Genomic DNA, 25,414 nt, shown 5'->3' with positions numbered 1-25,414 from the left:
CTAAAATAGCACAACTGCAAGAAAATTAAAATTTCGACTTACTTTTTCCATGTTTAATTTTTACTTCAATTTTGTACTCATGTTGTTGTTTTATTGATTTTATCTCAAGAGAAAATTTGTAGACCTAATATTACATAGTATATTCTATTCTGTTCTATATACTAATTCCGAACATTGGTGATGGTTGAAAATAACAAAAATATATGTACATTTCAATTAGAGGACATTTTTATTAAATTACTACAATATTCATATTTGTATTGTGTTTGTAAACGCTTTAACTAACCATAACATTACAACAACAAAAATAAATATTAAGCAAACTGGTAGTCTACGAAAGCTTACAAATTTGCAAATTCATATTCTCGCGCGAGTTTTAAGCTAGTAAGTAATGCTAAGAATCTAATTTTCCAGTAAAATGGTAGCAGTATTTTTTTTCTGGTAAAAAGAAAAATTGAACGCTTTTCCATTTCCATTTCATAAATATGACATTGTATTTGTTTGTTTTTTGGCTTTTCGGTTTTGTTCCTCTCTATATACTTTATTTCCCTAATTTTTGGTATCAAGGTTAGTTTCAATACATTATGAGACAACAACAACAACAACAGCAATACATTGTTCACATTACTTATTTCCATTAGATGCTCTTTCTCTAAAAACAAATACATATGTAGCAACAACAATGTCATGTGGAATTATTGTGAAACTCATACAACAATTTTTATTTTTATTTTTTTCATAATTTTTCCAAAACAAAAAATAAAACCAACAAAATTCAAAATAAAAAACGAACTGTAACACCTCCTTTCCAATGACATTTAAAAACAAACTTTCAACATTTTAACAAAACAACAACAACAACTATGAATGTGTGTGGTGTGGGTACGAAATGGGTGTGTGGTGCTGCGTACCTTTCAAATTGATTCGAAAACTATTCCAAACAAAAAACACTCCTCTACCATTGTGGATGACACATTTTTGATTCCCAACCAATCATCTATCACCCAAAAAATTTGACACCAAACGCAATGAATTCAAACTCGAACGTCCTAAAAACACAGACAAATGCCAAAGGAGGTGTTGCCGCGTGGCCAGATGTACCCAAACCAGGTGCTACACTGGGCAATCTTACGCCTGCCGATAGGCATGGTTCTGTACAGGTAAGTCGTTATTGAGTGTCGAACATCATTTTGTTGTTCTTTTTTCTTTCTCTATTTTCCTTTTATTGTTTGTCTCGTCTGGCTCTTCTGTAAAAACAAAAACAATATACTGGAATTAAATACAAAATTAATTAAAGCAAACATATTATTATTGAAAAAAAAAACGTTCATTGTTCAGTCTTGTAATCGAAAAAAAAAATGTTTGAATTATGTTTAGAAAGTTATTTTTCAAAATTGTATTTCATTGTATAAATTAAAGGTTATGTGTGTTGTTCCAAATATTTATTTTGTTTCTTTGTCTTATGTTTTGAATTTTATGGTTTCCCCCAAAACAAATGCTGTGTATCCTTTTCGCGTCAAACATTTTACTTTTTTATTATTGTTATTTGTCTTATTCTTCTTCCTTCCTGACCTTGTTTTTTCTACAATTTACAATTTGTGTGTTGTACGTGCGTCTTTGCCTATATTCTACTCTATTACTTCCCTACCCCTTTACACCTCCAACAACAACAACAACCAACCACAACAACCTCAACAACAGACTCTTATATTTTTGGTGTTTTCAGTTATAATGTTTTCACTTGATTTACTCTACATTCATTCAAGGTATCTAATACAAAAAAGAATTGAAAACCTAACCTAAAATTTGTATAAATATATGTTGTTGTGTGGACAACAACAACAATTTGTCGTCTTAGTACTTTTTGGCTTTTCTTAGTTAGACATTGTTTGAATATATATTTTTCAATACACCCACCTTACACCATATTTTTTGGATGGTAGGTAGTAATCATTGAATTATCATCATGTTCATCAACAAAACGATTTTCTCAAATTTATTTTTTTTCGCGCGATATTTTAGAGGAAAAACAAAACTATTGGCTTGTCCAAAAAAGAAAAAAAAAACTTGGTCAGTTATAATAAAAGTCTTATTTTTGTATTCAAATATTATTTCAAAATAAAGAGGGGAAAGTATGGCATTAGTAATGGAAAACAATATAAGTTAAAAGACGCTTACAGGACCATATAATTGATAAAAGGCAGCTGTCCTATATTTTCTATATCCACATGACATATATATTTGAGGTCTTAAATCGACATTGGAGAGGCTTTTCAACAAGAACTCTTTAATTTCCTCTGGGGCCCAGATGCGACAATTTTGGCTTTTCTGATATGATTCTATCAGTACAGACACGAAGGTCCGTCCGGTTCCGTTTCAGGTATTTTCATGGTTATATGAGCATATTCTAACATTTTGTTTTCTCAGAGGATAACCTTGCTAAAAGGCAGCTGTCCTATATTTTCAATATTCTCATGTTTTATATATTTGAGGTCTTAAATCGACGTTGGGATTTTGAAGTTTACGTTTTCCTGTACGTGGTCCAAAAGAGGAACTCACAAGTTTTTAAAACACATGATATCGGTGGCCTCTTCCAGACAAGGTGAGGTCCGGAAACTTTTCCCCTAAACAGCAATGGTTTCATTGCTTAAGTGCCACGTAGATACGCCGATTTGAAAGCAAACTTTTTCCAGATCAATACCATCCAACATCTCTTCGATCATAAAATAGTATTTATCATGTGTAAATCCACCAAGCCGCCATGGGATTAGGATAGAGGCATCTCGACAATAACTTTTTGGAATTTCCGAGTCCCAGATACGACAACATTGCTACATGACGACGTATCCATCGAGCTGAAAATGGGCCTCCAAAGTCAAGATAATTTTGAAAGCATACGTTTTCCAGAGCAATACATCCAAATCCGATCATAAAAAAACATATTAATCATTTGTTAATAAACCTCACCTAGCCACCATAGCATTAGGCTATGGTGGCTTTGTTGAGAAGCCTCATCGAGTTCCAGATGCGATAATTTTCCTACTAGACGTAGCCACCGGGTGAGCTGTAAATGAGCCTATTAAGTCATGATGGCTTTCCGATGGAATTCAGATTAATTTTCATGCATTGAATATGATTATTTTATTTTTTATTTTATTTTTTATTTTCTGAAATTGACAGTCATTAATATGTTCATCACAACGATATTCAAAGGGTGTACATACCAACATTGTTTTATACAAAATACTTCCGTTAACAAGGGGTTCTACGTTGTCATCGGACATGACAATAAATTGTTATCCGACTTTTTCCTTATTTATATCCTGGTCCATCCATAAACACCATCTACTCCCACAAACATCTTTTCGTTCCTTTTTCCCGCCAAAATTATATTTCTCTCTGCTGTCATATATGTTAGGGATCCAAAGGTGGAAAACTGCCTTTAATAATTAGTGTTTGTTATATTAGTTTAATTAATATATCATCAACTGTGTTTACTTTTAATAAAATTTTTATATTGAATTGGGAAGTACATCCATTCCGGTTTTCTATTCCTAAAAAAAAAACCGAAAACTCTTGATTTATATGAATTATATGTGAGCTATTCTAATATAGGGATTTGCAGTTACAAAAATAGATTTTATCGATAACATCGATTTTTTTCTTTTAAATAAGGACAGTTTCCTTTGAATAACATATGATCTGTTGCCGTACTACAAGAATCTGCATTTTTTACAACAATATCGTAGAAAATAGTACAAATAGTAGATTATTGCACTACGGGAATAAACCAATAGTTGTGTTCCATTTGTAATTATCAACCACTACATTTAACATTTGAGGTTAGGTTATAAATAATAAGTATTGTTGATTTTATTAATATATATTCAACGTTTACGTTATTTTTATTTTGTTCGGTACTTTTTTGTCACGAATTACATATACCATTCACATCCATATTTCATTTTTTATATATGGTGTAGGGTATAGTTTTGTAATGTGTTTCCTTTTTCAATACAATTATCAGCAGCTGTATTTTTTTGAATCTATTGCAGTTCCACAAATCAGTGCACTTCTTTGTGTAGATAGATTCTTGTAGAGCATACAGTGTGTAAAAAGTAGACATTTTTTTCGTAAATAATGCACAATCATAAGTAACATTAAAAAATGTATATTTGTAATAAAATTTTACGAAAAAAGGAGCAAAGGGATGCATAATTTTACTAAAATCTTAAAATTCGGTAAAAATTGGGGTCAGTATCTGTCAAAAATCCTTAAAATACCACATAAACATTGTTTGGGATATATATTTTACATGGGGTCTATACCTAAAGGGTATTTTTTGATGGAGATTTTTCTACTCAGTCAAAATCCAACATATCAAATTACAGTCAATTTTATTGAAAAAATTTTCAAATATACCAACAATTATTGGAGCTATATGTACGTTATACCTTAAAGTGGACCGATATATTTACATTTTGGTAGGGACATTTGTTAGGGTATACAAAAACTGATTCAGATTCCTAACCACAAAAAATACTAAATTGCAGTCAATTCGGTTGCGGATATTCTCAATATTCTGAAAAAAAATTAGTAAAAATTACGGAGTATTTTTTCTGCAAAAGTTACAGTGTTGAATTAAACATTTATTTACCAACTATTATGAAATTTGAGCATTTTCCTCCCTGATATATATTCACTCCCAAAAAATTATCGTAAACAACTACACTAATGATTGATTATTAGGTTAAACGAAATAAAATAAAAACAAAATCCATTTACATTCAAATTTTATTTTAATGCATGATGTTATTTTTAATATGGAATGTTTTGAAATTTTTTAACAAAATAATTGCATGCCGACAATGACATAGTTTTGAAAAAAATAAATAAATGCCCTCTCTTAAAGCACCCGCAAAAATAAAACCTTTATGTCTTTATGTTGTTATTTTGTGAGGATTAATTTGAGTAAAGAAATTCAAAAACTTTTTTATTTTTTCTGGACAAATTTGAATTAAAATTTAATATAGAAATTACCCGAAGATTCATCATCTGACGATGATAGTCCCTTTGAGGCATACCGTAGCGAGGAAGAGAAATCAGTTAAGGCTGCTACTGCTGTTCCAGCTGCTGCTGCTACCACTGCTGTTGTTGCTCCCACTAATACTGCCAACTCAAGCAATCAATCCAAAAAAGATACAAGCAATGAAAACTAATGATGATGACAAACTGCATCATATAACAATTCTTCCCCTATCGCTCCAACACCCTCCAACACAAAAAAAAAGACGGAAGCTAATAAAATTTATAGTTTTAAGTTTAATTATTGTTTTGAGAGACATCGGAAAGCAAGCAAATGTATTTTTTTGGTTCTTTTATTTTTTTTTCACACACAAAAAAAAATTATATATATAAAAAGGTATTTAGAGTAAATGTCAGTATTTAGTGGTGTCCTCTGTGTTCTATCTATATGTTTTGATTAGTGTTTGGTTTTAATGTTTTGTGTTCATTGCTGTAATTGTTTTTAGTACGAAATGGGTGGAATTGGTTAAGAAAATGCTGATTTAGGTTTAATTGATTTTCCCTTCCATTTCACATTCTTCCCTTCAAAAGAAGCAGCAGCAATTTTAACTGACATTTTTGAATAGGTTAATTTGTTTTTTTTTTTTTCTTTTTTTACTTTTTTTCTTCCACTTAAATCAGCATTTAAATAAGATATTGAAAACATATGAATTTCCACACCACCGATATTTTCTTTTACTATGTACTATTGTTGTTCTCTTATATTACATCTTGTAAACGTTTCCAGAGTTTTTGTCAATATGTATACTTGTGTTTCCTTTTATTGTCGTCCCCCCTCATATTGATGACGGGGGAGGATTTTCCTTCTTTGCAATGTTTAACTTTAATGCTTTATATTTTATTTCTTTTTTTGTTGTTTTCTTCCATTTCTAGGTTGTGAGTTCGACAAATGGCGAATTAAATGCGGACGATCCCACTGCTGGTCACTCAAATACTCCCATAACGCAACAGCCTGAAGTTGAATTAGTCGATGAAACAAAGTAAGTAAACCACCAAGTAGTCATCGCCTATATAAGACAAGATCCAAGTTATAGGTTAAAAGATTCATTCATTCTGTACAGAGACCATAGGTCTTTATAAAGACCAATTGGTCTGTATAGAGACCAAAGGTCTTTATAAAGACCAATTGGTCTGTATAGAGACCACAGGTCTTTATAAAGACCAATTGATCTGTATAGAGACCACGGGTCTTTATAAAGACCAATTGGTCTGTATAGAGACCACAGGTCTTTATAAAGGCCAATTGATCTGTATAGAGACCACAGGTCTTTATACAGACCAAATGGTATTTTTGGAGACCATATGTCTTTATAAAAACTAATTGGTCTGTATCTACAGAGCTCTTATTACATAACATTTTTGTATAAAAAATTAAATAAATAAATTAAATTAAAACACCTTTTCCCCTTGCAATTTCCTTACAGATGTTGTTGTTTCTTTAAACGAAAGAAGAAGAAATCATCGCGTCAAAAATGACTAGATGGTGTTCAATGTAGTCCAGAACGCGAAGCAGTTACATTGCTACGCGCCACTTCACATTCAAATTCAAGGGATAGCGTTCTAAATAATCCAAGTCAGGATTATATACAACAGGCAACGTCACAACATACGTTGCGTTATCCTCCATCCGCGTCAATGCTGACGCCTACACCAACTACTAATACACCGACACTTCCGTTGTAATTTAAAAACATTTAAAGTTAAACAAACAAAACAAAAAAAAAAAAACATTAAAAAATCCATAAAAAAATAAAAATTATATTATACATACATTATTAATTTAGCATTATTATTATGATTTATTATAAAAACAAAAGATAAAACAAGAAGAAGAGAAGAGGAAGAAACCAACCACATTTAAAATATTTTTTATTTTATTTTTTTATTATTACCAATTTATTATTTTTTTGCGTTATTATATAAATTATTATAATTCTATTATAAATTAAATTAAAAACAAAACAACAACAACAAACAAAAAAGATTGATAACATGATATATTATTATTAAATGATATGATGATAATGATAAAAACCAAGATGATGATCAAAAAAAGCAGTAAGAGTAAAACTAAAAAAAAGATGAAAACAAAAAAAAAAAAGAAACAAATCACAACTTATATAATTTAATAACAACTTTAGCCTTTTTACGAGGGGGCAAATCAGCAACATCAACAACAACAGTTTAATTTGTATACAAGATTAAAAACACAAAAACCCATCAAGAAAACAACAACAAAAAAGAAAAGCGGAAAAAATATAAAAAGAAACCTATTAAAAACAAAAATGAAAAAAAAAAAAAAAAATCAAAACTTTAATCTTTAATTTCATTGATAAACAAAATATGTTGTTTTGTATGGCTCCGTTGATTTTCACAAATGGTTTCCACTTTTCTTCCATTACTATACATCATTATCCTTTTATCATTACTCACTGCCTTTTTTCCTCATTTTCATATTCGGTTTCAATTCTGAGGCTTTGAAAATTTTCAAAAAATTTAAATTTTGTTTTTGTGTTTTTCGATATAATTTTGGGGATATTTAGTTTGCCTGGTTATGTTCATGATTACCCCATAACAGTTGCCTTCAATTTGGAAATAGATATATATGTATATATTGTAGAATTCTATTCATTTTGAGGGTGATTTTTGCCTTCTAATGTAGATAATCTACATTAGTCTGCCTTTTGTAGTTTTCAGGTTAATGTCCTGACCTGATCATAGTTGATAATCCGAGTTTTCAATCTCGATCGAAGGTTTTTACAGTATATGTTCTTGTCATCATATGTGGATGTGGTGTGAAATGCTGTTGTGGACAAGCAGACATCTGTTTTTCTTCAATGGCGATGGAATAGTTCCTCAAGAGTATTTTACTAGTAGGGACATATGTGAAATCGGTCTGTATGTTTCACCTCTGCCGGCATTCTTCCCTGGCTGGCTCATCACAATCATTCGCTAGTATCTTTGCCTTACTTCGGGTATACATCCAACAGCAGGTATATAGAGTGAGCAGCGCAGCAGTGATGATGCTCTGAATAATTTCGGAAGGTACTCGGATCATTCCCAAGGGAAACGGCTAATGGGAATTTAGCTGTGCAACTGGATGATTAATTAAACTTCCCGATTTGCTCTGATATTTAGATTAATTTAAAGAATGCACAATTGCAGGTAGACCTTGTGGAATTTTAATCGACTGTGAGCTTCAATTTTCTCATTCGATTTTCAGAAATTCATAAGTACCAACAAAATGACGTTGATATCCTTGTATGACATCGATATGTGTAGAATAGGGGTCGTAAATACCAGAATGTCTTAATCAATTTACTGACTTGTTCCGCGATCATGTCCAGAAATGTACTATAGGCCCATACGTACGTAATGGATCTAAATCTAAATCTAATTGCCATAATATAGTTGGAAATTTTATAAACAGTGTAAGTATATTTGATCGTGTTTGCGAGAAAGGTGAGTAGTTAGTTTGGCATTACACAAAATAAACAAAGGTCAATAAGTCAAAAATTGTTTTTTTTTTCTAATACTCAATGAAATATTCTAGATGTCAATTCCATGTGAATTTACTCGCTCTTTCCCTTCGCCTTATTCTGAACAACATTTTCCAGTGAATTTTTTCGCATTCTCGCTTTCGCCTTATTCTGAATGAAGTTCGAAAGCGAAAAAATCCGCTTTGGCGAAAAATTAGGTATTCTGAATTACAGATGAGATGAAATTTTGTGCGAAATTTTTCGCTAATAAATTTAAGGGGAGTTGACTACAAAAACATAAGTAATAACTATTTTTATGAAAAATATTTACACAATACTTATTCTATGACGATTTAGAATATTATAAATGATAGTAAGCAAATTTTTAACTGGAAAACAGTCAATAAAATGCCATTGGAAATCCCATTGATAACGATGCATGCTGCCAAAGAATGTATGAAGGTAATAAGGAATATTTAAGTCGAGTTTGATGCATTTTGGAGGCGAAATACAGACATTTGTGTGAGGATCTGTCTCTCAAGAAAAAAATTTTAAAAATTATGGAAAAACCAAATTTGCCTGATGAGCCGCTTAAGAGTGAAAAACTGATATAAAAATTATGAAAGAACAAAAAATATTTTTTTTTTTTTTAAAATTATCGTGTGCATGATTTGAAGGAAGAAATAAAGGAGTAGGAGCAAATCATAACATAACTGACCACTTTAAGAATTTGGGGAGATAAAATATCAAAATTAAATAAAAAGACACACAATTATGTAGTGAAATAATAAACTGTGAATTAATTAATTAAATCGCAGATTTCTTCCTATTATTCGTTGTGTTTTTGCCATCATAAAAAAATGTTCTTTTATTTGTAATCTATTGTAGTTGTTGCAACAAATTGCATCAAAACAATGAACAGCTGTTTCACATGCCATATTGTAGGTTGCCATATTTTCAAACTTTAATTTATTTTCTTTTAATTACAAAGCATTTATACAGCGGATTCTTGATATTTCACATTTGTATTGCTATAAAGTTTAAATAACAATAAAAAGCAACAATTTTTAATAACAAAAATCAATAAATAATATATTGAAAAATATTACACAATTAAATTACAATGGGGCAACACACATTGCAACTTAAATTACAATATGGCCACACACAGCGCAACTTAATTTACGATATGGCAACACGAATCTTTTTTTCAACCACCATTTTCGAAAACTCGAATCTGCATCTCGCATTTTTTGCGTCTCCCTATTCATTCAGAATAAGGCGAGAATGTGAAAGCGAAAAATTTTTTATATGCGAGATATCTCCCAGCGAATATCCAGAATAAGGCTGGTCATATTTTCTATATAAACACTTTCAGTTTGGCGAAAAAGTGAACAGAATATTTTTTTAATACCGTAAGTTTTACCCCAGCGATAAAAAAAGCTTCTGAGCACTGGGATTATTACGGAATTATTTTCCCCCTGCTCTGGCTCGTGAATATAAGCCGCCTTGTCGTAATTGGATTTTTTTTTTCGATGGAACGAAAATTATTATCTAATTGTGTATTGCTCTTATAAATTTTTTTTTTAAATAATGCTATAAATATTGACAAAATTAGCGATCGGAAAAACCCGAAACATTTAGAACTGGTAGCCGCAGCTGATAATGGCAAATGTTGTTTTTTTGTCACTGTGATAACTCTAGCAATTTTCATAGGCAACTGTATTTATTTGGCCGTCATTACAGTAATTGAGAAATAACTCCATTTACGTTGCATACTTTTAGGCAAAGACTAATAAAAACATTTTTTTCAATAAAAAAAAATAATTGAAAAATGTAAAACTGACTAAAAATATTTAAAAGTAAATTAATGAAAAATATTTTTTTTTCCTGGCCCAAATTAATAAAAATATGTTTTCCCTCTTTCACTTTTCCTCTCTTTTTTCAGTTCTCTCTCAGCAAACATTTTTTGTCTATATGATCATGTTGTCATTCGCATTAAGTGCATTAATTTCTTCATATGTATTTTTATTATATCATGTTTCTTCTATTTTAATAATATATAAGCAAATATATTTGAAATGAATAAAAAATATAATTTTTATTTTTAAAATGAAAAAGTGATCCAATAAAAATATTAGTTTATAGTTAATTTTCTTTGCCTTTACATATATTTTAGTTATACCTCAACTACTTCTAATCTAAATATATGTAATAATTAAGTTTGTAAAAAATATTTAATTTAAGTTTTCAAACTTTGTGTTTGCTATTTAAATAGAGATACTTGTTTTGACATATATAAATAATGTAATTTTATTTTGTTTTTTGTGTGAACATTTTTTTCTTTAAACAAAATAAAAACAATAATCACATACACACAAAATGAACATCAAAAAAATGCTCTTCTTTCGAATTAAAATTATTCACAGACACACAACAACAACACAAAACAATGTTAGTTTACATTAAAAAAATAAATAAAGACAAAATTCTCGGAAGAAAAATGAAAAAAAAAACAACCCATTACAAAAAAAATCAACAAAATGCTATTGTAAATTTGAAGCAATTTTTTATTATTATTTATAAACTAAAACAACAACAAAAATAAATTTAAAATAAATAATATATTAAAATAATAATGTATTTAATAATGGATGAAGTACTATATACATATTAAATCTGCTAACAGAAAACATAAAATTAAAAAAAAAGAATACAACACCCCCCCAAAAAACCAAATTAAATTAAATTCGAATAAAAATCCCACAAACAACTCCGATTGAAATGCCCGCAGACACAAAAAAAAAAACAAATAAAAAATAAGAATAAAAACCAATGACAAACAAATTAAATTCCAATTGCAGTTATAAAAAAATGATGATGATAAACATATATAAATAAGGTCAGTTTTTTTTTAGTGTGTAACTTTTGTTAATTTTTCTTTTATCAATTTATTTTCTTATTTTTTCCGCTTTATGTGTGCGTTGTGTTAATTTGTTTTCTTTGTAAAAAAAATTTGATTTCAATAGGTCTGAAACAACAACAAAAAAACTTTAAATTATTTGATATTTTAATAATGTTGATTGCATTTGTGGTAGCAAATGGAGGTGAGTATCTTCAATTATATTACGATTTAAATAATAATGTAAAAAAATGATTTTTAAAAGAATTTTTCAAAAGACTATCCGTCCCATAAGCATAAAATCTTTAAGAGTTTTTCTAAAGATGCATCAAAGTTCTAAACCGATTAAACAGTCGGCCTTATCCTGGATATTCGCTAGGGAGAAATCTCGCTTGTGGAAAAATTTTCGCTTTCACATTCTTCCCTTATTCTAAATGAATAGGGAGAAGCAAAAAATGCAAGATGCGAATTCGAATTTTCGAAAATGGTGGTTGGAATATATGAAACTTATGGTATGTTCCCGTACTGCAAGAATCTACTACTTTTTACTATGATAATGAATTTTCCTTTATGCTATCGAAGAAAATAGTAAAATCTAGAAGATTCTTGCAGTACGGGAACAGACCACTATTGTAATTTAAATTTGTAATATTTATTTCAATATTCTATTATCTGATTTATTAAAAAAATGTTATTTTTCATTGTTTTTAAACTTTACAACAACATAAATGTGAAATATCAAGGATCCGCTGTAAAACTGCTTTATAATTAAAAGAAAATAAATGTAAGTTTTAAAATATGGCAACATATATATCTGCATGTGAAACATCTGGTGAAACAACTACAACAGATAACAAATAAAAGAACTTTTCTATGATGACAAAGACCTCCAATGCGGTCTTTGCAATCATGTCAAAGACACAACGAATAATGGGAAGAAATCTGCGATTGCATTAAATTAAGTTGCAATTTCCTTTTTCACTTCATAATTTTGTACCTTTTTATTTAATTTCGATATTTCTTCTCTCCACATGCTCTTCCTCTTTTATTTCGTCCTTCAAATCATGCAAACGATAAATTTGGAAGAAAAACGTTTTTTGTAGCTTGAGTTTTCACTGTTAAGCGGTTCATTGGGAAAATTTGGCTATGAGGTTTTTTCATGAATTGTAATATATTGTTTTGAATCCAAATTGCATTAGAATCGGCTTAAATATTCCTTATTGCCTTTATACATTCCGTGTCAATATTTGGATGAGCATGCATCGTTTTCAATAGGATTTCCAATGACATTTTATTTGTTGTTTTTGAATTAAAAATACGAATACAACAATTTATAATATTCAAATTCGTAATAAAATATTGTGTAGATATTTTTCATAAAAATATTTAAAACTTATATTTTTGTAGTCATCTCCCTTTACTTTTCGCACAAAAATCTATCACATTCTCCCACTCGTAATTCAGAATACTAATTTTCCCCAAAGCGGATTTTTTCGCTTTCGAATTTGATTCAGAATAAGGGGAAAGTGAAAATGCGAACAAATTCGCTGCATGTTTTGGTTCAGAATAACGAACACATTCACGGTGAATTGAAGTCCAGAATAAGGCTGAATATAATATTGTGGAATGTATAATTTTAGAGCAATTTGGGTTTGGTGAAAATAAACCAAGTATTTATGAAGAAAATTGAAAGTTGATTTCGAAAAGTTGAATTTGCGATTTCTTAAAAAATCAAAAGTCGACTTTTAGATATTTCAATACAAAATGTCGATTAGTCGAAAGTCGATTTACTTATCCCTAATTTACTTCTAGCAGAGGTGGAGTCTTTAAGGAAACGGCGGCGTGCTGCCGCCGAATTTATTTACTCAAACCGGCTAAAAATGGAGCCAGTTTGGTCGAAATGAAATAAAGTTCGTATTTATATATTTTTCAAATACAAAAATTTTCACAAGAAGGTAAAAATTGTAATTTTAATTCGAAAAAATATATGTTTTTGTGTGACGTCTGGTTTGTTTTTACGTTTGTTTTTCCATTTTGCGTCGTCGGCGTGCCGCCGCCGTTCAACTAATATGCCATGCGCCGCCAAAGAAATCACTCCGCTTTGTTGTCTGCCTTCTAGCGCGTTCTTTTTAAACTTACAATATTTTCCCAATAGTATTTTACCGATATGGAGACACCTAGGAAACCCCTCAGAAATCTTCACCTAGAAGTTAACACACCACTACAGGTGCCAGCCTCTCCATTGATGAAAACACTTGGTTATGGCACCGGAGTCAATGTGTACTTCTTGGAAAGATCACCAAAACCCAGCGGCCAAATACGTTCACCGTGGGCCATTAAACGTGTCTCGCAACGCACCCGACGTACAAATGGTGAAAATTCCAAAATATTTAATGATCGTATACGAAAAGAAGCCGAAATTCTGCGCAAATTAAAACATCCTAATATTGTGGGGTTTCGTGCTATCGCAAAAAAGGATAACGATGAAGTTGATAGCTTGGCCTTGGAATGTTGTAGCACATCGTTGGGATCAATACTGGAAGAACGTTTGGAAGAGGACGCTGGGCCTTTGCCGGCTAAGGATATCAGGAAAATGTTGACCGATATATCGATTTGAATTATTTGCACACGGAGGCAATGTTGTTACATGGGGATTTAAAGTCGCACAATATTTTGGTTAAAGGCGAATTTGAAATCTGTAAATTGTGTGATTTTGGTGTAAGCCTGCCGCTGAATAAGGAGGGCAAAATCGATTTCAAAGAAAATCCCGAACTAAGATATGTGGGCACTGAACTTTGGTGTGCCCCAGAAATTATCGAAGATGAAGAGGTGATTGACAGTAAAGCTGATATTTTTAGTTTGGGTCTTATAATATATGAGACCATAGCATTGATACCGCCTCACTCACAAAGGTTAGATGATACTGAAAAGGATGAAGAGGAAGATGAAGAAAATTCCCTAGAACAAAGTGATTTGGAGCCATTGGATGCAACCATGCCATATGGTACTCGACCACCATTACCCCAGGCATTTGAGCTGCACGAAGATTACAACGTCATAATGGAGTTATTTTATTTGTGCACAAATGAAGATCCTAAACACCGACCATCTGCCAAAATCATATATGATTCTTTGACAATCAAATCTTGAGATTTTGTTTTTCTTATTTTTTTTCATAGAGTTGTAGTCAACTCTCAAAATATTTTTAAAATATACTTCATTTTTTAGTACTAAACAAATTGTATTTGTGTTTTATTTTGGCCGATTTTAAATTAATATTTGGGTAAGATTTTTAAATGATATTTTTCCCCAACGGTTATGATGAATATAAACGTGTTTTATAAAGAATTTGTTCAGAGTTAGTTAAGGATTAATTTTTAAGAATGTTTTTCCATGATAAAAACCTAAATTATCAGCCTTATTCTGGATATTCGCTGGGAGATATCTCGCATATAAAAAATTTTTCGCTTTCACATTCTCGCCTTATTCTGAATGAATAGGGAGACGCAAAAAATGCGAGATGCTGATTCGAGTTTTCGAAAATGGTGGTTGAAAAATAGATTTGTGTTGCCATATTGTAATTTAAGTTGTAATGTGTGTGGCCATATTGTAATTTAAGTTGCAATGTGTGTTGCCCCATTGTAATTTAATTGTGTAATATTTTTCAATATTTCATTTTCTTGATTTTTTTATTAAAAATGTTTACTTTTTATTGTTATTTAAACTATATAACAATAAAAATGTGAAATATCTATAATCTGCTGTATAAATGCTTTGTAATTAAAAGAAAATAAATTAAAGTTTAAAAATATGGCAACCTACAATATGGCATGTGAAACAGCTGTTCATTGTTTTGATGCAATTTGATGCAACAACTACAACTGAGAATACAACAACGAATAATGGAAAGAAATCTGCGATTGAATTAATTAATTCAGTTTATTATTTCACTACCTAATTGTGTGCCTTTTTATTTAATTTCGATATTTATTTCCCCAGATTCTTAAAATGGCCTGTTATTTTATGATTTGCTCCTACTCCTTTATTTCTTCCATCAAATCATGCACACGATAATTTAAAAAAAATATTTTTTGTTCTTTTATAATTTTTATTTAAGTTTTTCACTGTTAAGCGGCTAATCAGGCAAATTTGGGTTTTCCATAATTTTTAAAATTTTTTTCTTGAGAGACAGATCCTCACCCAAAATGTCTGTATTTCGCCTCTAAAAATCAAACTCGACTTAAATATTCCTTATTACCTTCATACATTTCTTGGCAATACTTGCTTCAGCATGCATCGTTATCAATAGGATTTCCAATGGCATTTTATTGGTTGTTTTCCAGTTAAAAATTTGCTTACTCTAATTTATAATATTCTAAATCGTCATAGAATAAGTATTGTGTAAATATTTTTCATAAAAATAGTTATTACTTATGTTTTTGTAGTCAACTCCCCTTAAATTTATTAGCGAAAAATTTCGCACAAAATTTCCTACTCCCTGTAATTGAGAATACCTAATTTTTCCCCAAAGCGGATTTTTTCGCTTTCGAACTTCATTCAGAATAAGGCGAAAGCGAGAATGCGAAAAAATTCACTGGAAAATGTTGTTCAGAATAAGGCGAAGGGAAAGAGCGAGTAAATTCACATGGAATTGACATCCAGAATAAGGCTGTATGTGTCAGGCCGTCGTTGCATACAAAATCATATATCAATTTAAATATCGGACTACCTACATACAGAATGTGCCTTGGCCTAAAAGTATGCTATGATTTTCACAACAAACCGGCAGAGCAAAAAATTGCCGTTTAAAATAAATCAATTTTTGTGTGGTTTTTCATTTTCAGGTAATAGGCGCCCAGCACCGAACAGTAAGTATATTTCGGAACATGGTTGAATTCAAATGCAAATAACTCAGCGAATATTTAACCGATTTTTAAGAAATTTTTACAAATGGTTAGATGGAATTCTAAATTTTTATTACATATACTCAATATACATATACACAAATGTTATGTATGAGAAAAATGGCTTTATTTGCAAGTTCCAAGATATGTAAAATATCAAATATTTTTTGTTAAATGTAAACAAGTAGACATTATCTTTGATCGATTAAGGCGAAATTTTGCATAGCGTGTTGAATTGAGTCCAGAATGACGTATTCTGTTAACAAATTTTCAATTTTTAAAAATCTAATATTAAGCGATTGTAATGTTCGATTTGACCCAAACTCTGCACATCGTCGTATTTTTAACGAATCTAAGTCAAGATCGAAGATGGGGAACATAGGCCCACTCCGTCTGGTAGCTCCCACACAAAAAGTGTTAAAATTTTGTTGAAAATAACTTTTGTTATATCTACCTGATTTGAACCATGCATCGCACAATGTACAATTATCAAGCCTGCACATTGTTGGAAGATAAGATTTATTAGCGCATTCCTTCTAGGGTTACAACTTTAAATTTTTAAACATCCAATATTAAGAGAATGGAATGCCCGATTTTAAGCCTGGATTTTAAAGGGTATACTCTAAATAATATTCTAAAATATATATAAATTCGTATCTTTAAATTTCTTTTCAAGTGATTTCATAAAAAAATATATATATTTTTATTAGTATCATATTTTTTACACTACATATTAACCATTTACATATTTTTGTTTTTTTTTTTATTAAATTTCACATTAAAATCAAATTGTGCTTAAAGCATACCCTTACTACGTTTAAAGGCTGCACCAGCCTTACGATTATGATTGGCTCGTGACGATTTATTGGCCTCTTTCTTTTGGCGATTTCGCAAAACATCTTTCTCTTGTCCCTGGCCCTTTTGTTTGCCAACCACATCAAAGTTTTGTGGCGCTGGAGGTGCTTGTCCCTTCTTGGACCATTTAGCTTGCCGCCTGGCTTCGTAACGGGCCCGTATATCTTCTGGATTTTCACAAAAGTTCATATTTTTACGATTTTCCTTTTGACTCGTATCCTCCTCCTCCGATTCATTTTCATCATCTTCCGATTCATCGGCTACATTTGCCAAAACTTGTTTCATATCTTTCGATTTTACAACACGAGTTTCACTCTCCAGCAAAGCTTCATAACTGTCATCATATTCGTCGTTATATTCATCATTCTCTCCGGCCTCATCATCGCCCTCGGTGACCAAGGAATATTCTTGATATTTATGTCGTATGGCAGCTAAATCACGTTTATCATCGAGCAATTGTGCAGCATCTTTGGGCACATTCGGCATACCTTTACCCTTCTTTATAATACACTGAGGATTATCCTGAGTCATTATATCGTATTTATCGCCATCAAAGATATTAAAATGTTTAACACCCGTATCTTTATAGATTTTGTCCTGGGGATCTGGTGGTATATAGACTTCAGTTTGATCAGCTTCAGCTAGATCGGGTGGTAAATTATTTTCCAAAACTGCAGATATTGCCTCCTCTGCATTGTTATAACGGCTGAGCACACGTCGTACAAAACCAGTGCCCAGGTGTGGTAAACAATCGAGCACTACTGTAACTTCTAATTCTAAATCTCTGTTTGTTGCAGAAGTTTCGTTCGAATTACCGTTATCCTTGGGTGTTAGGTTATTGGCAGCTTCTTCTGAGCTATTTGGCAATGTTGGACTGGGACTCTCATTGTAAATTTCTTCTTTGATATTGTTGTTATTTATATTGTCTACTGCTGCACTGGCACATTCGCGGCGATAGCCATCAACAACAAAATCGGCTTTGAAACTATCCCTATTTAAAAGAAAATATAATATAAATATAAGGGTCCATTGAAACATGCAAGCCAAATCTGAAAGAAAACGTACACATCTGGACAGGCCTGTTTTAAAATATCCACATCAAACGATAAGGGATAGTGGCGTTCATAATCAACCACAAATGTTTGTTCAGATAAACATTCCGTCATAAGGCCAATGAATTCCTCAGCTGCCATGAGACCAGTCTCTCTGGAAACAACAAACAATTTTAATTGATTTTTTGCAAGGACCAAATGAGGAACAACTTACGGTTTCGCCAAAACAGCTTCAACATGAGAATAGGCAATGCAACGAAATGCTTTCAAAAACTGGAAACGAGCATGATTTATCCACAAAAGACTTTTGGATTGTTCATTTATCACATAAATATTTTTATAAAGGAACGGCAGTGTATTATCATAGAAGTTGGCAATGACTTGTGCCAATTTAATTTCCGAACATATCTGCTTGGCAGCGGGACATACATCCAACAGCACACTCAGTGTGAAAGCACAATCCAATGTGTAGAGGACAACATCATCAAAGGGCGTTTCGCAACTTTCATCGGGTAAACCACCACCGGCACCTTCAAAACCCTCATTTTCCGTTTGGGTATGTATGGAACGGAATGCCACGCGGAAATAGGTTAAAGCATGTTGTAAATCCTTTTTATAATTCGGTTGTAGCAGTAAAAGATTATCGAAAATCTTCTTCAGCAATTCACTATTTTCACGAGTAGCATTTCCCACCGCTACTAATAGATCGAAAAGCATGGGAATGGAAACAAGATAATTTTCGTATATCAACATCTTCAATTCGTCTTTTTTCAACCATGATTCGTTGGACTCCTTGGGTGAGAGTATGCGACATATTATGCGTAAAATCAGATTTAGAATACACTCATAGAGCTCTTGAATTTCGGCTGCAGGTAATTCGGTGAATACATTTATATAGAATGGTGTGGCTTTTTGTAAAAATGAAACAATCGCCGCCAGGGCAGATTGTTGATACAACAAATATGACCAAAATCTAAAAAAGGAAAGTTTTAATATTCAATACTCTTTTATGTCGGTTGACCCATTCTGACTTACTCATGCTGGCTTAGGCTTAACAAAAATTCCATATCATTTTTGAAAGTTTCCGCTTCATGTTTCCATTCCTCCAAGGCAGCTCCCTCCTTGAAATGGCCACCGGAAACTACCAGGCCAGTGTAGCTGGAAAATATGGATCGTGGTGCCCAATGTTTATCCTAAAAACCAGAATTATATGCATTTTAATTGTACTTGGAATACATATGGGTATGTAATATGTACCAATGCAGGAATATTTCGCCTAACACCATCGTCGCCGATTACAGAGAAAGTCAACTCCTTGAGAGACTTTTTATCGGGATTATCCTAAAATACACAGACAGACATACATTAATATTGTTCACAATGGAATATTAAAATGGGGGATTTACCTTGATAACTTTACTTTCGTTTGGTGTCATCCTTTCGGGAAATTCTTTCACATCCAACTACGAATCGAATGAATGAACTAGTTCATAGCATATATTATTCCCTGAAATGAACGATTGGAACTAGATGTGATGTATCAAAACAAAAACATATGTTTTTTTATTCTGTCCATCTGTCACAGTTTTATCTAGTAATAATTCTCATGGTTGGCAACATTGCACATCGGTGTACAACTAGCACTTTCGAGTGGCATTTTTTGTCAACATATAATCCACTGGATTTGTGAACAGGATAACGTGACGTATACGCAATGGAATTGGCGTTTGAGATCTAATGGATTTAGTAGTCTAAACGTAGTCTAGTATAAAATGAAAATATTCGCTGTTCCAAACATAAATTTACTGTAGAAAAATTTAATTTCGAAGGGGCGGGCGGGTCCCAGGGCCCCCCTCTGCCTAAGTCTTAGCCTCCTCACAGACCCATAATTTTAGTAATTTTATTGATTGTTTTTCATTCCAGATGGATTTTAACATTTTTTTTTCTATTAACAGAGAAATATGGCAACAGTACCAGAAAATGCAACCCTTTGTTTATATTCACAATTGTGCTCAGATTGTGAGAGAACATTGATGTTGGAACACGTGCGACGACAACAGAATTCAATAAGGGGAAACAAAAAAATATTTTTATTTTTAAAAAAATATAAAAAAATAATGGTACAAATAAAAAAGAATATGAAAAAGGTAATTGATAAAATATGTGATGAAGATCAATAAATTAACAATGAAAATTTGTTATAGAAAAATGCAAAAATGCATACAAAACTTGCGGAAGAAAATGTAAATAAAATTAAGCAGAAGAAGGAGGTGGTGTTGCCCGCTGCCGTGGATTCCGATGAGGCAGAAGAAGATGAAGAAATGCCGGTGGAGACTGAAGGCTACGATTCCATGATTGAAAATGGAACGAGTGATGAGAGCGATGAAGAAGAACTAGAAGATGATGACGATGACAGTGATGATGGTTTCTCAGATAAGGAGGAGGAGCAGGAACCTACAAAACCAAATAAAAAACGCAAGCAAGAACAGCAACAAGTTTCTGCACCCCAACAACAACCGGATGCTAAGAAACCCAAGAAAGCTGCTGGTGTTGCTGCTGTGGGTGGTGAAAAAGTCAAACCACCCACACTGGAGGAAATTAACGAATTGAAAGAAACTCGCAATCTCTTCCACTCAAATCTATTTCGTTTGCAAATCAAGGAAATGTTGGAGGAGGTGAAGATAAAAGATAAATACAACAACTACATTAACAGTTTTATGGAACAATTTAAGGGATTTGTAAAAGGTCTTAAGGATATGCCCGAAAAAGAAGATATGAACAAATTGTCGTTCTTAAAGAAACACAATATCACAGTACCTCTTAACCTGCCAGCTTTGAAGGTACAACAACAAAAATTGTTCCAATTTCAATTTCTGAAACCCACCGTTGAGCCATTCTTCATTGGGGCCTGCAACACACACACCCTTTTGGGACCACAGCTGCAAGCAGATATTTGTGTTGTAATGCCAGCCGATTGTTGGCAAAAGGAGAACTATTTAAATTTGCAATATGACCAAAAACGGGCATTTTATTTGACCTATTTAACACACAAGCTATTGGAGTCGAAAATAATTCCCGATCTAACGGCAAGCCAATTGAAATTTGTCTATTACAAAAATAATCCATTGAAACCGTTGCTGGAGATTACCCCTCCCGAGACGGCGGGTAAGAAATTGTCTCAGAAATTGGTATTTCGTATATTTGTTGTTGGTGATGAAAGTTCATTTAAATTGAATCGTTTTGTACCATGGAATAACAATATACGTTCCACCCTTTATGGTGTGGAGGAAGACGCCAGCGGCACCCGAACTGCCACACCCAACTACAATTCAAATGTTTTGTTCGATTTAACAATGCAGGCAAATCAAAAACTCCTGAATGAGACTTTTGAAAATCGTAAAAATTTCCAAGAAGGTTTTTTGTTGCTTAAAGTGTGGCTGCGCCAAAGGCAATTGGATGTGGGTTATTGTGGTTTCAGTAGCCATATAATGGCCATGTTTATTGCCTTCTTGGTGAAACAAAAGAAATTACACAATAATATGAGCAGTTACCAGGTGGCACGTAATGTTTGGAATAATTTGGGTAAGTCGTGGGTCTCTTCAAATTGAAAATTGATTTTAATAATAATACAAAATTTTCATTAGCCCTCTCCAATTGGAACGAAATGAATAAGGGCATAAGCCTTAGTAGCGGAGCGAGCAGTGTTCCAAATCAACCCACATTGGAACAAATGCATTCACATTTCAAAGTCGTTTTTATTGATTGCACGGGATTCTATAATATTTGCTCCAATTTATCTGAGGACATGTATAAACGTATACAAATGGAATCGAAATTGGCTGTGGATATGCTGAACGATATGAAATTGAATAGTTTCCAATATTTATTTATGATGAAAGTGCCACTATACACTCAAATGGATCACATTCTCAAGTATATATATTTTTGATTTATTTTTTTCATATAGTAATTATTTATTTAAATAATTTTCTTATAGAATTAACAAATCCGATGCTGTGGAACAAATCTTGGAAATGCATGTCAGCCCAGCCGATAAATATAACAATGCTGGTTATACATATACCTTGTTGCATGAAACCATTACCAAGTAAGCAGCAAACCGATTTTTGAAAACAAAATTATTTTCTAAAAAAAACTATTTTCCAGACTTTTAAAAAAGGGTCTACATAAAAGAGTTGACTTCTTGATACCTCTCGAACAAGCGATATTGCCCTGGCATATAAATGAATGCCCCTCAGAAGCTTTGCAAGAGCTTCATTTGGGGGTTATTTTAAATGCCGAAAATGCCTATGAAATTCTTGATAAAGGTCCAGAATCCATCGATCCATCGGCAGCAGAATTTCGTGCATTTTGGGGTGAGAAGGCCCAACTGAGACGTTTCCAAGATGGTACCATCACCGAATCTGTTGTATGGGCAAATGCCAATGATGATCTAGCCAAGAAACGTTTAATTGTCCGTTCCATTGTCCTGTATTTATTACAACATCATTTCCAATTGGAACAAAAAGATATTGAATATATTGCTGGGGAATTAGATTCTGTCTATACGCTGACGAAAAGTTTCAAAATCGACAATATCAAGAGTAAATATAAAATCCAACAGGACACCGATGCTGAGGCCTTGTCTCTGCATGTTATCAGGGAATTTGATGATTTGGCAAGGAAATTAAATGCCCTAAAGGATTTACCTTTGGAAATTGTATCCATTGCTCCCATATCACCGGTATTGAGATATTGTGATCCCCGGCCCGTGTTGCCACAGGCTCGTTGCATACAAGAACAATTTTTTGCCAATAATGTTCAGTATGGTATTATACAACTAGGTGAGAAATTATGCTTTATTTTCTCTCTATGATGATAAATAATTTTCATTTTATTTCTCTTTTTAGGCCTGAGCGGTAAATGGCCTGGTGAATTGGGTGCCCTGAGGGCCTTGAAAACAGCATTTTATATACAAATTGCTGCTTTATTGCGTGATCATCACAAACTTCAATGCAAGGTGACATATGATGGAGTGTTGATACTAAAACAGGGCTACTGTTTTAATTTGGAAATTGCCCATCCCAAAGAGGTGGGCCTATTGAAGAGGGAAATAAATGAAAAGGGCATAAAACAACATGTAGATTGTCCCGAAAGTATTGCCTTGGAAAAACGGCATTATGTACTACCCAAAGTTACAGGCGCTTTAAGGGCATTACATCAAACTCATCCCTCGTTTGGTCCCACCGTAATGATCGCCAAACGTTGGTTATATTCACAATTAATTGATGATGGCCAATGGCCAGAGGAATGTACCGAACTATTAATTGCCTCACAATTTCTAAAAACCTCCACAAAATGTATTAGCAATGCACCACAAATGTCGTTTATTCGATTTTTACATTTATTGGCCAATGCGGATTGGAAAACGGAAATGTTTTTAATTAATTTTAATAATGCCATGCAGGGTAAGTTTTCGGGACAAAATACCAATGGAATGACTTCTTATAAAAAAATAATTTTTTTATATTTTCACAGAAACGGAAATTTCCGATTTGGAACAAAAGTTTAGCACGGAAAGAGATGCATTTCCCCCCTTGTGCCTGGTAACATCATATGATCGACAACATTATGGCAAAATATGGACATCGGAACAACAACCAAATATACATGTTTTGGCTAGGGTTACACTGCTGGCAAGGCAATGTTTGGAAATCATTGAATCTTCGCTGCTAACAAATGCCAGCTTTATAAAACCCGCTTATATTTTTAAAGCCCCCACGGAGGGTTATGATTTGGTAATACAACTAAAACCCGAGGCGGTGTCCAATGCTTTGACTTTTGAATTGGGTTCACCGTTTGTGGACTTTACAAAACCCAATTGGCATATGCCTTTGGCGGGTAGTAATTTTATGAGAAATGCTGTGCAGAAATTAAGGGTAAGTGATGAAATATTCTGTTAACAAAATAAAATATATATAATTAAAATAAAATGTGTTTTTTACAGGAAGCCTATTCCGAGTTTGCCGCCTTCTTTTATAATCCCTGTGGTGGTAAAGAAATTGCTGTGGTTTGGAAACCCAATGCCTTCGAGTCAAAAGAATTCAAAGTTAACGAGGTTAATGGTTGTTCGCTGGCTGCCAATGACCCCAAGAAAGTTCAGGCAAAAAAAGAAATTCTAATTGAAGATTTCAAATTCATATTAAAAGATTATTATATGCGAATTGGCAGTGTCGAGAGTGTTAGAAAGGCCTCAGTCAACAAATCTTTGGAAAATGCAAGTGCAATTAAAAAAGAAAAACCAAGATATTTCACGGTAAAAGAAGAAAAGCCAAATACAGAGCAAACTACCAAGAGTGTTAAGAAAATGAAAACAACAAAAAAGCCGGAAAATTCCATATCGCAGAACTCCAAGCAAATCAAGAAAAAACAAAAGCAAAAACTTAAAAAATTGAAGAAAAACTAAATAAAAACTATATATAATTTATATGTTACTTTTTCCCCTTTTTTGTTTTAGTCTTTACATTCATAATTTGTTTTGTATATAGTGAAGAAATTTTTACAAATCCAATTACATAAAATAAAATATGTATGTTTTCGTTTTAAGAAAAATATGATGAAGAAATAAGCTTCTTTTGTTTTCTTTGTTCACGGGCATCTTGACAGTATTCTGTTATTGATTCGGGAGTTTGAGTGGCACAGGAAAATGAAACTTTTTTGGCATGCACTTTGCTGCAAGGGGATGTAATTTGTTTGATGGCTGTTTGCTTTTGCTCAGAGCATACATTAAGTTCAGTAGTTGATGTACCACGGGAATATGTAAAAGGGTACTAGAAAAACAGTAACCATAATTGTAACATAGGAAGGAATTTTTGAGTACCACGGAAAATGTGTTTAAAATATTTGTCTTTTAATATTCTATAATAAAATCCCGTGCCTCTTAAGGATTCCTTTAAAATTTTCTTTTTAAATTAAAAAAGAAAACCCACATCTCAAAACCCCCTAAATCTTTTTAAAATATCCATTTTAAATACTTACAGGCGCTTGCCTTGCATTACCACCACATCTCTCCCATTTCAATTGTTCTTCAATGGAACATTTTCCACTTGACGAAATATCCATTGGCTGTGGAAATGC

The 25,414-nt window shown here is 32.3% G+C and overlaps 4 protein-coding genes across 12 annotated transcripts in view; 3 read left to right on the top strand and 1 right to left on the bottom strand.

The window, feature by feature from the left end:
• Positions 1 to 6,937, top strand: part of LOC133327929 (casein kinase I) — a 31,671-nt gene extending 24,734 nt beyond the window's left edge. For 5 of the 9 annotated variants that reach the window (XM_061536467.1, XM_061536466.1, XM_061536469.1 and 2 more), the window contains 3 exons: positions 1,062 to 1,160; positions 5,959 to 6,065; positions 6,510 to 6,937. In XM_061536467.1, coding sequence (XP_061392451.1) covers positions 1,062 to 1,160; positions 5,959 to 6,065; positions 6,510 to 6,561 — 258 coding nt within the window. In that variant the 3' untranslated portion in view covers positions 6,562 to 6,937. The remainder of the gene's footprint in view (positions 1 to 1,061; positions 1,161 to 5,958; positions 6,066 to 6,509) is intronic. The other 4 variants (XM_061536472.1, XM_061536471.1, XM_061536473.1 and 1 more) reach the window with 1 other exon arrangement.
• Positions 6,938 to 13,633: 6,696 nt separating this feature from the next.
• On the top strand, positions 13,634 to 14,616 carry LOC133327956 (lymphokine-activated killer T-cell-originated protein kinase-like). The gene is given in 2 exon segments (XM_061536501.1): positions 13,634 to 14,075; positions 14,078 to 14,616. Coding segments are annotated over 2 exon segments (981 nt in total).
• A 2,549-nt stretch (positions 14,617 to 17,165) lies between these two features.
• LOC133327955 (activating signal cointegrator 1 complex subunit 2-like) lies at positions 17,166 to 19,713 on the bottom strand. The gene is made up of 6 exons (XM_061536500.1): positions 19,684 to 19,713; positions 19,535 to 19,618; positions 19,313 to 19,470; positions 18,509 to 19,250; positions 18,291 to 18,427; positions 17,166 to 18,216 (listed from the first exon to the last, which is right to left on the bottom strand). Exons 1-6 carry the CDS (start codon positions 19,711 to 19,713, stop codon positions 17,166 to 17,168), a joined length of 2,202 nt encoding a protein of 733 aa, XP_061392484.1.
• A 780-nt stretch (positions 19,714 to 20,493) lies between these two features.
• On the top strand, positions 20,494 to 24,905 carry LOC133327954 (nucleolar protein 6). The gene is made up of 8 exons (XM_061536499.1): positions 20,494 to 21,859; positions 21,922 to 22,210; positions 22,275 to 22,385; positions 22,445 to 23,121; positions 23,188 to 23,745; positions 23,816 to 24,216; positions 24,285 to 24,593; positions 24,885 to 24,905. Exons 1-8 carry the CDS (start codon positions 20,494 to 20,496, stop codon positions 24,903 to 24,905), a joined length of 3,732 nt encoding a protein of 1,243 aa, XP_061392483.1.
• Positions 24,906 to 25,414: the final 509 nt, after the last annotated feature.

The sequence above is a fragment of the Musca vetustissima genome, unplaced genomic scaffold (genome assembly GCF_032173495.1).
Source record: "Musca vetustissima isolate MV318-11 ecotype Yass unplaced genomic scaffold, APGP_CSIRO_Mvet_v1 utg13007, whole genome shotgun sequence".
Lineage (NCBI taxonomy): Eukaryota > Metazoa > Arthropoda > Insecta > Diptera > Muscidae > Musca > Musca vetustissima.
The sequence above is the reverse complement of the archived record's forward strand: the minus strand, read 5'-3'. Positions and strand labels throughout refer to the sequence as shown.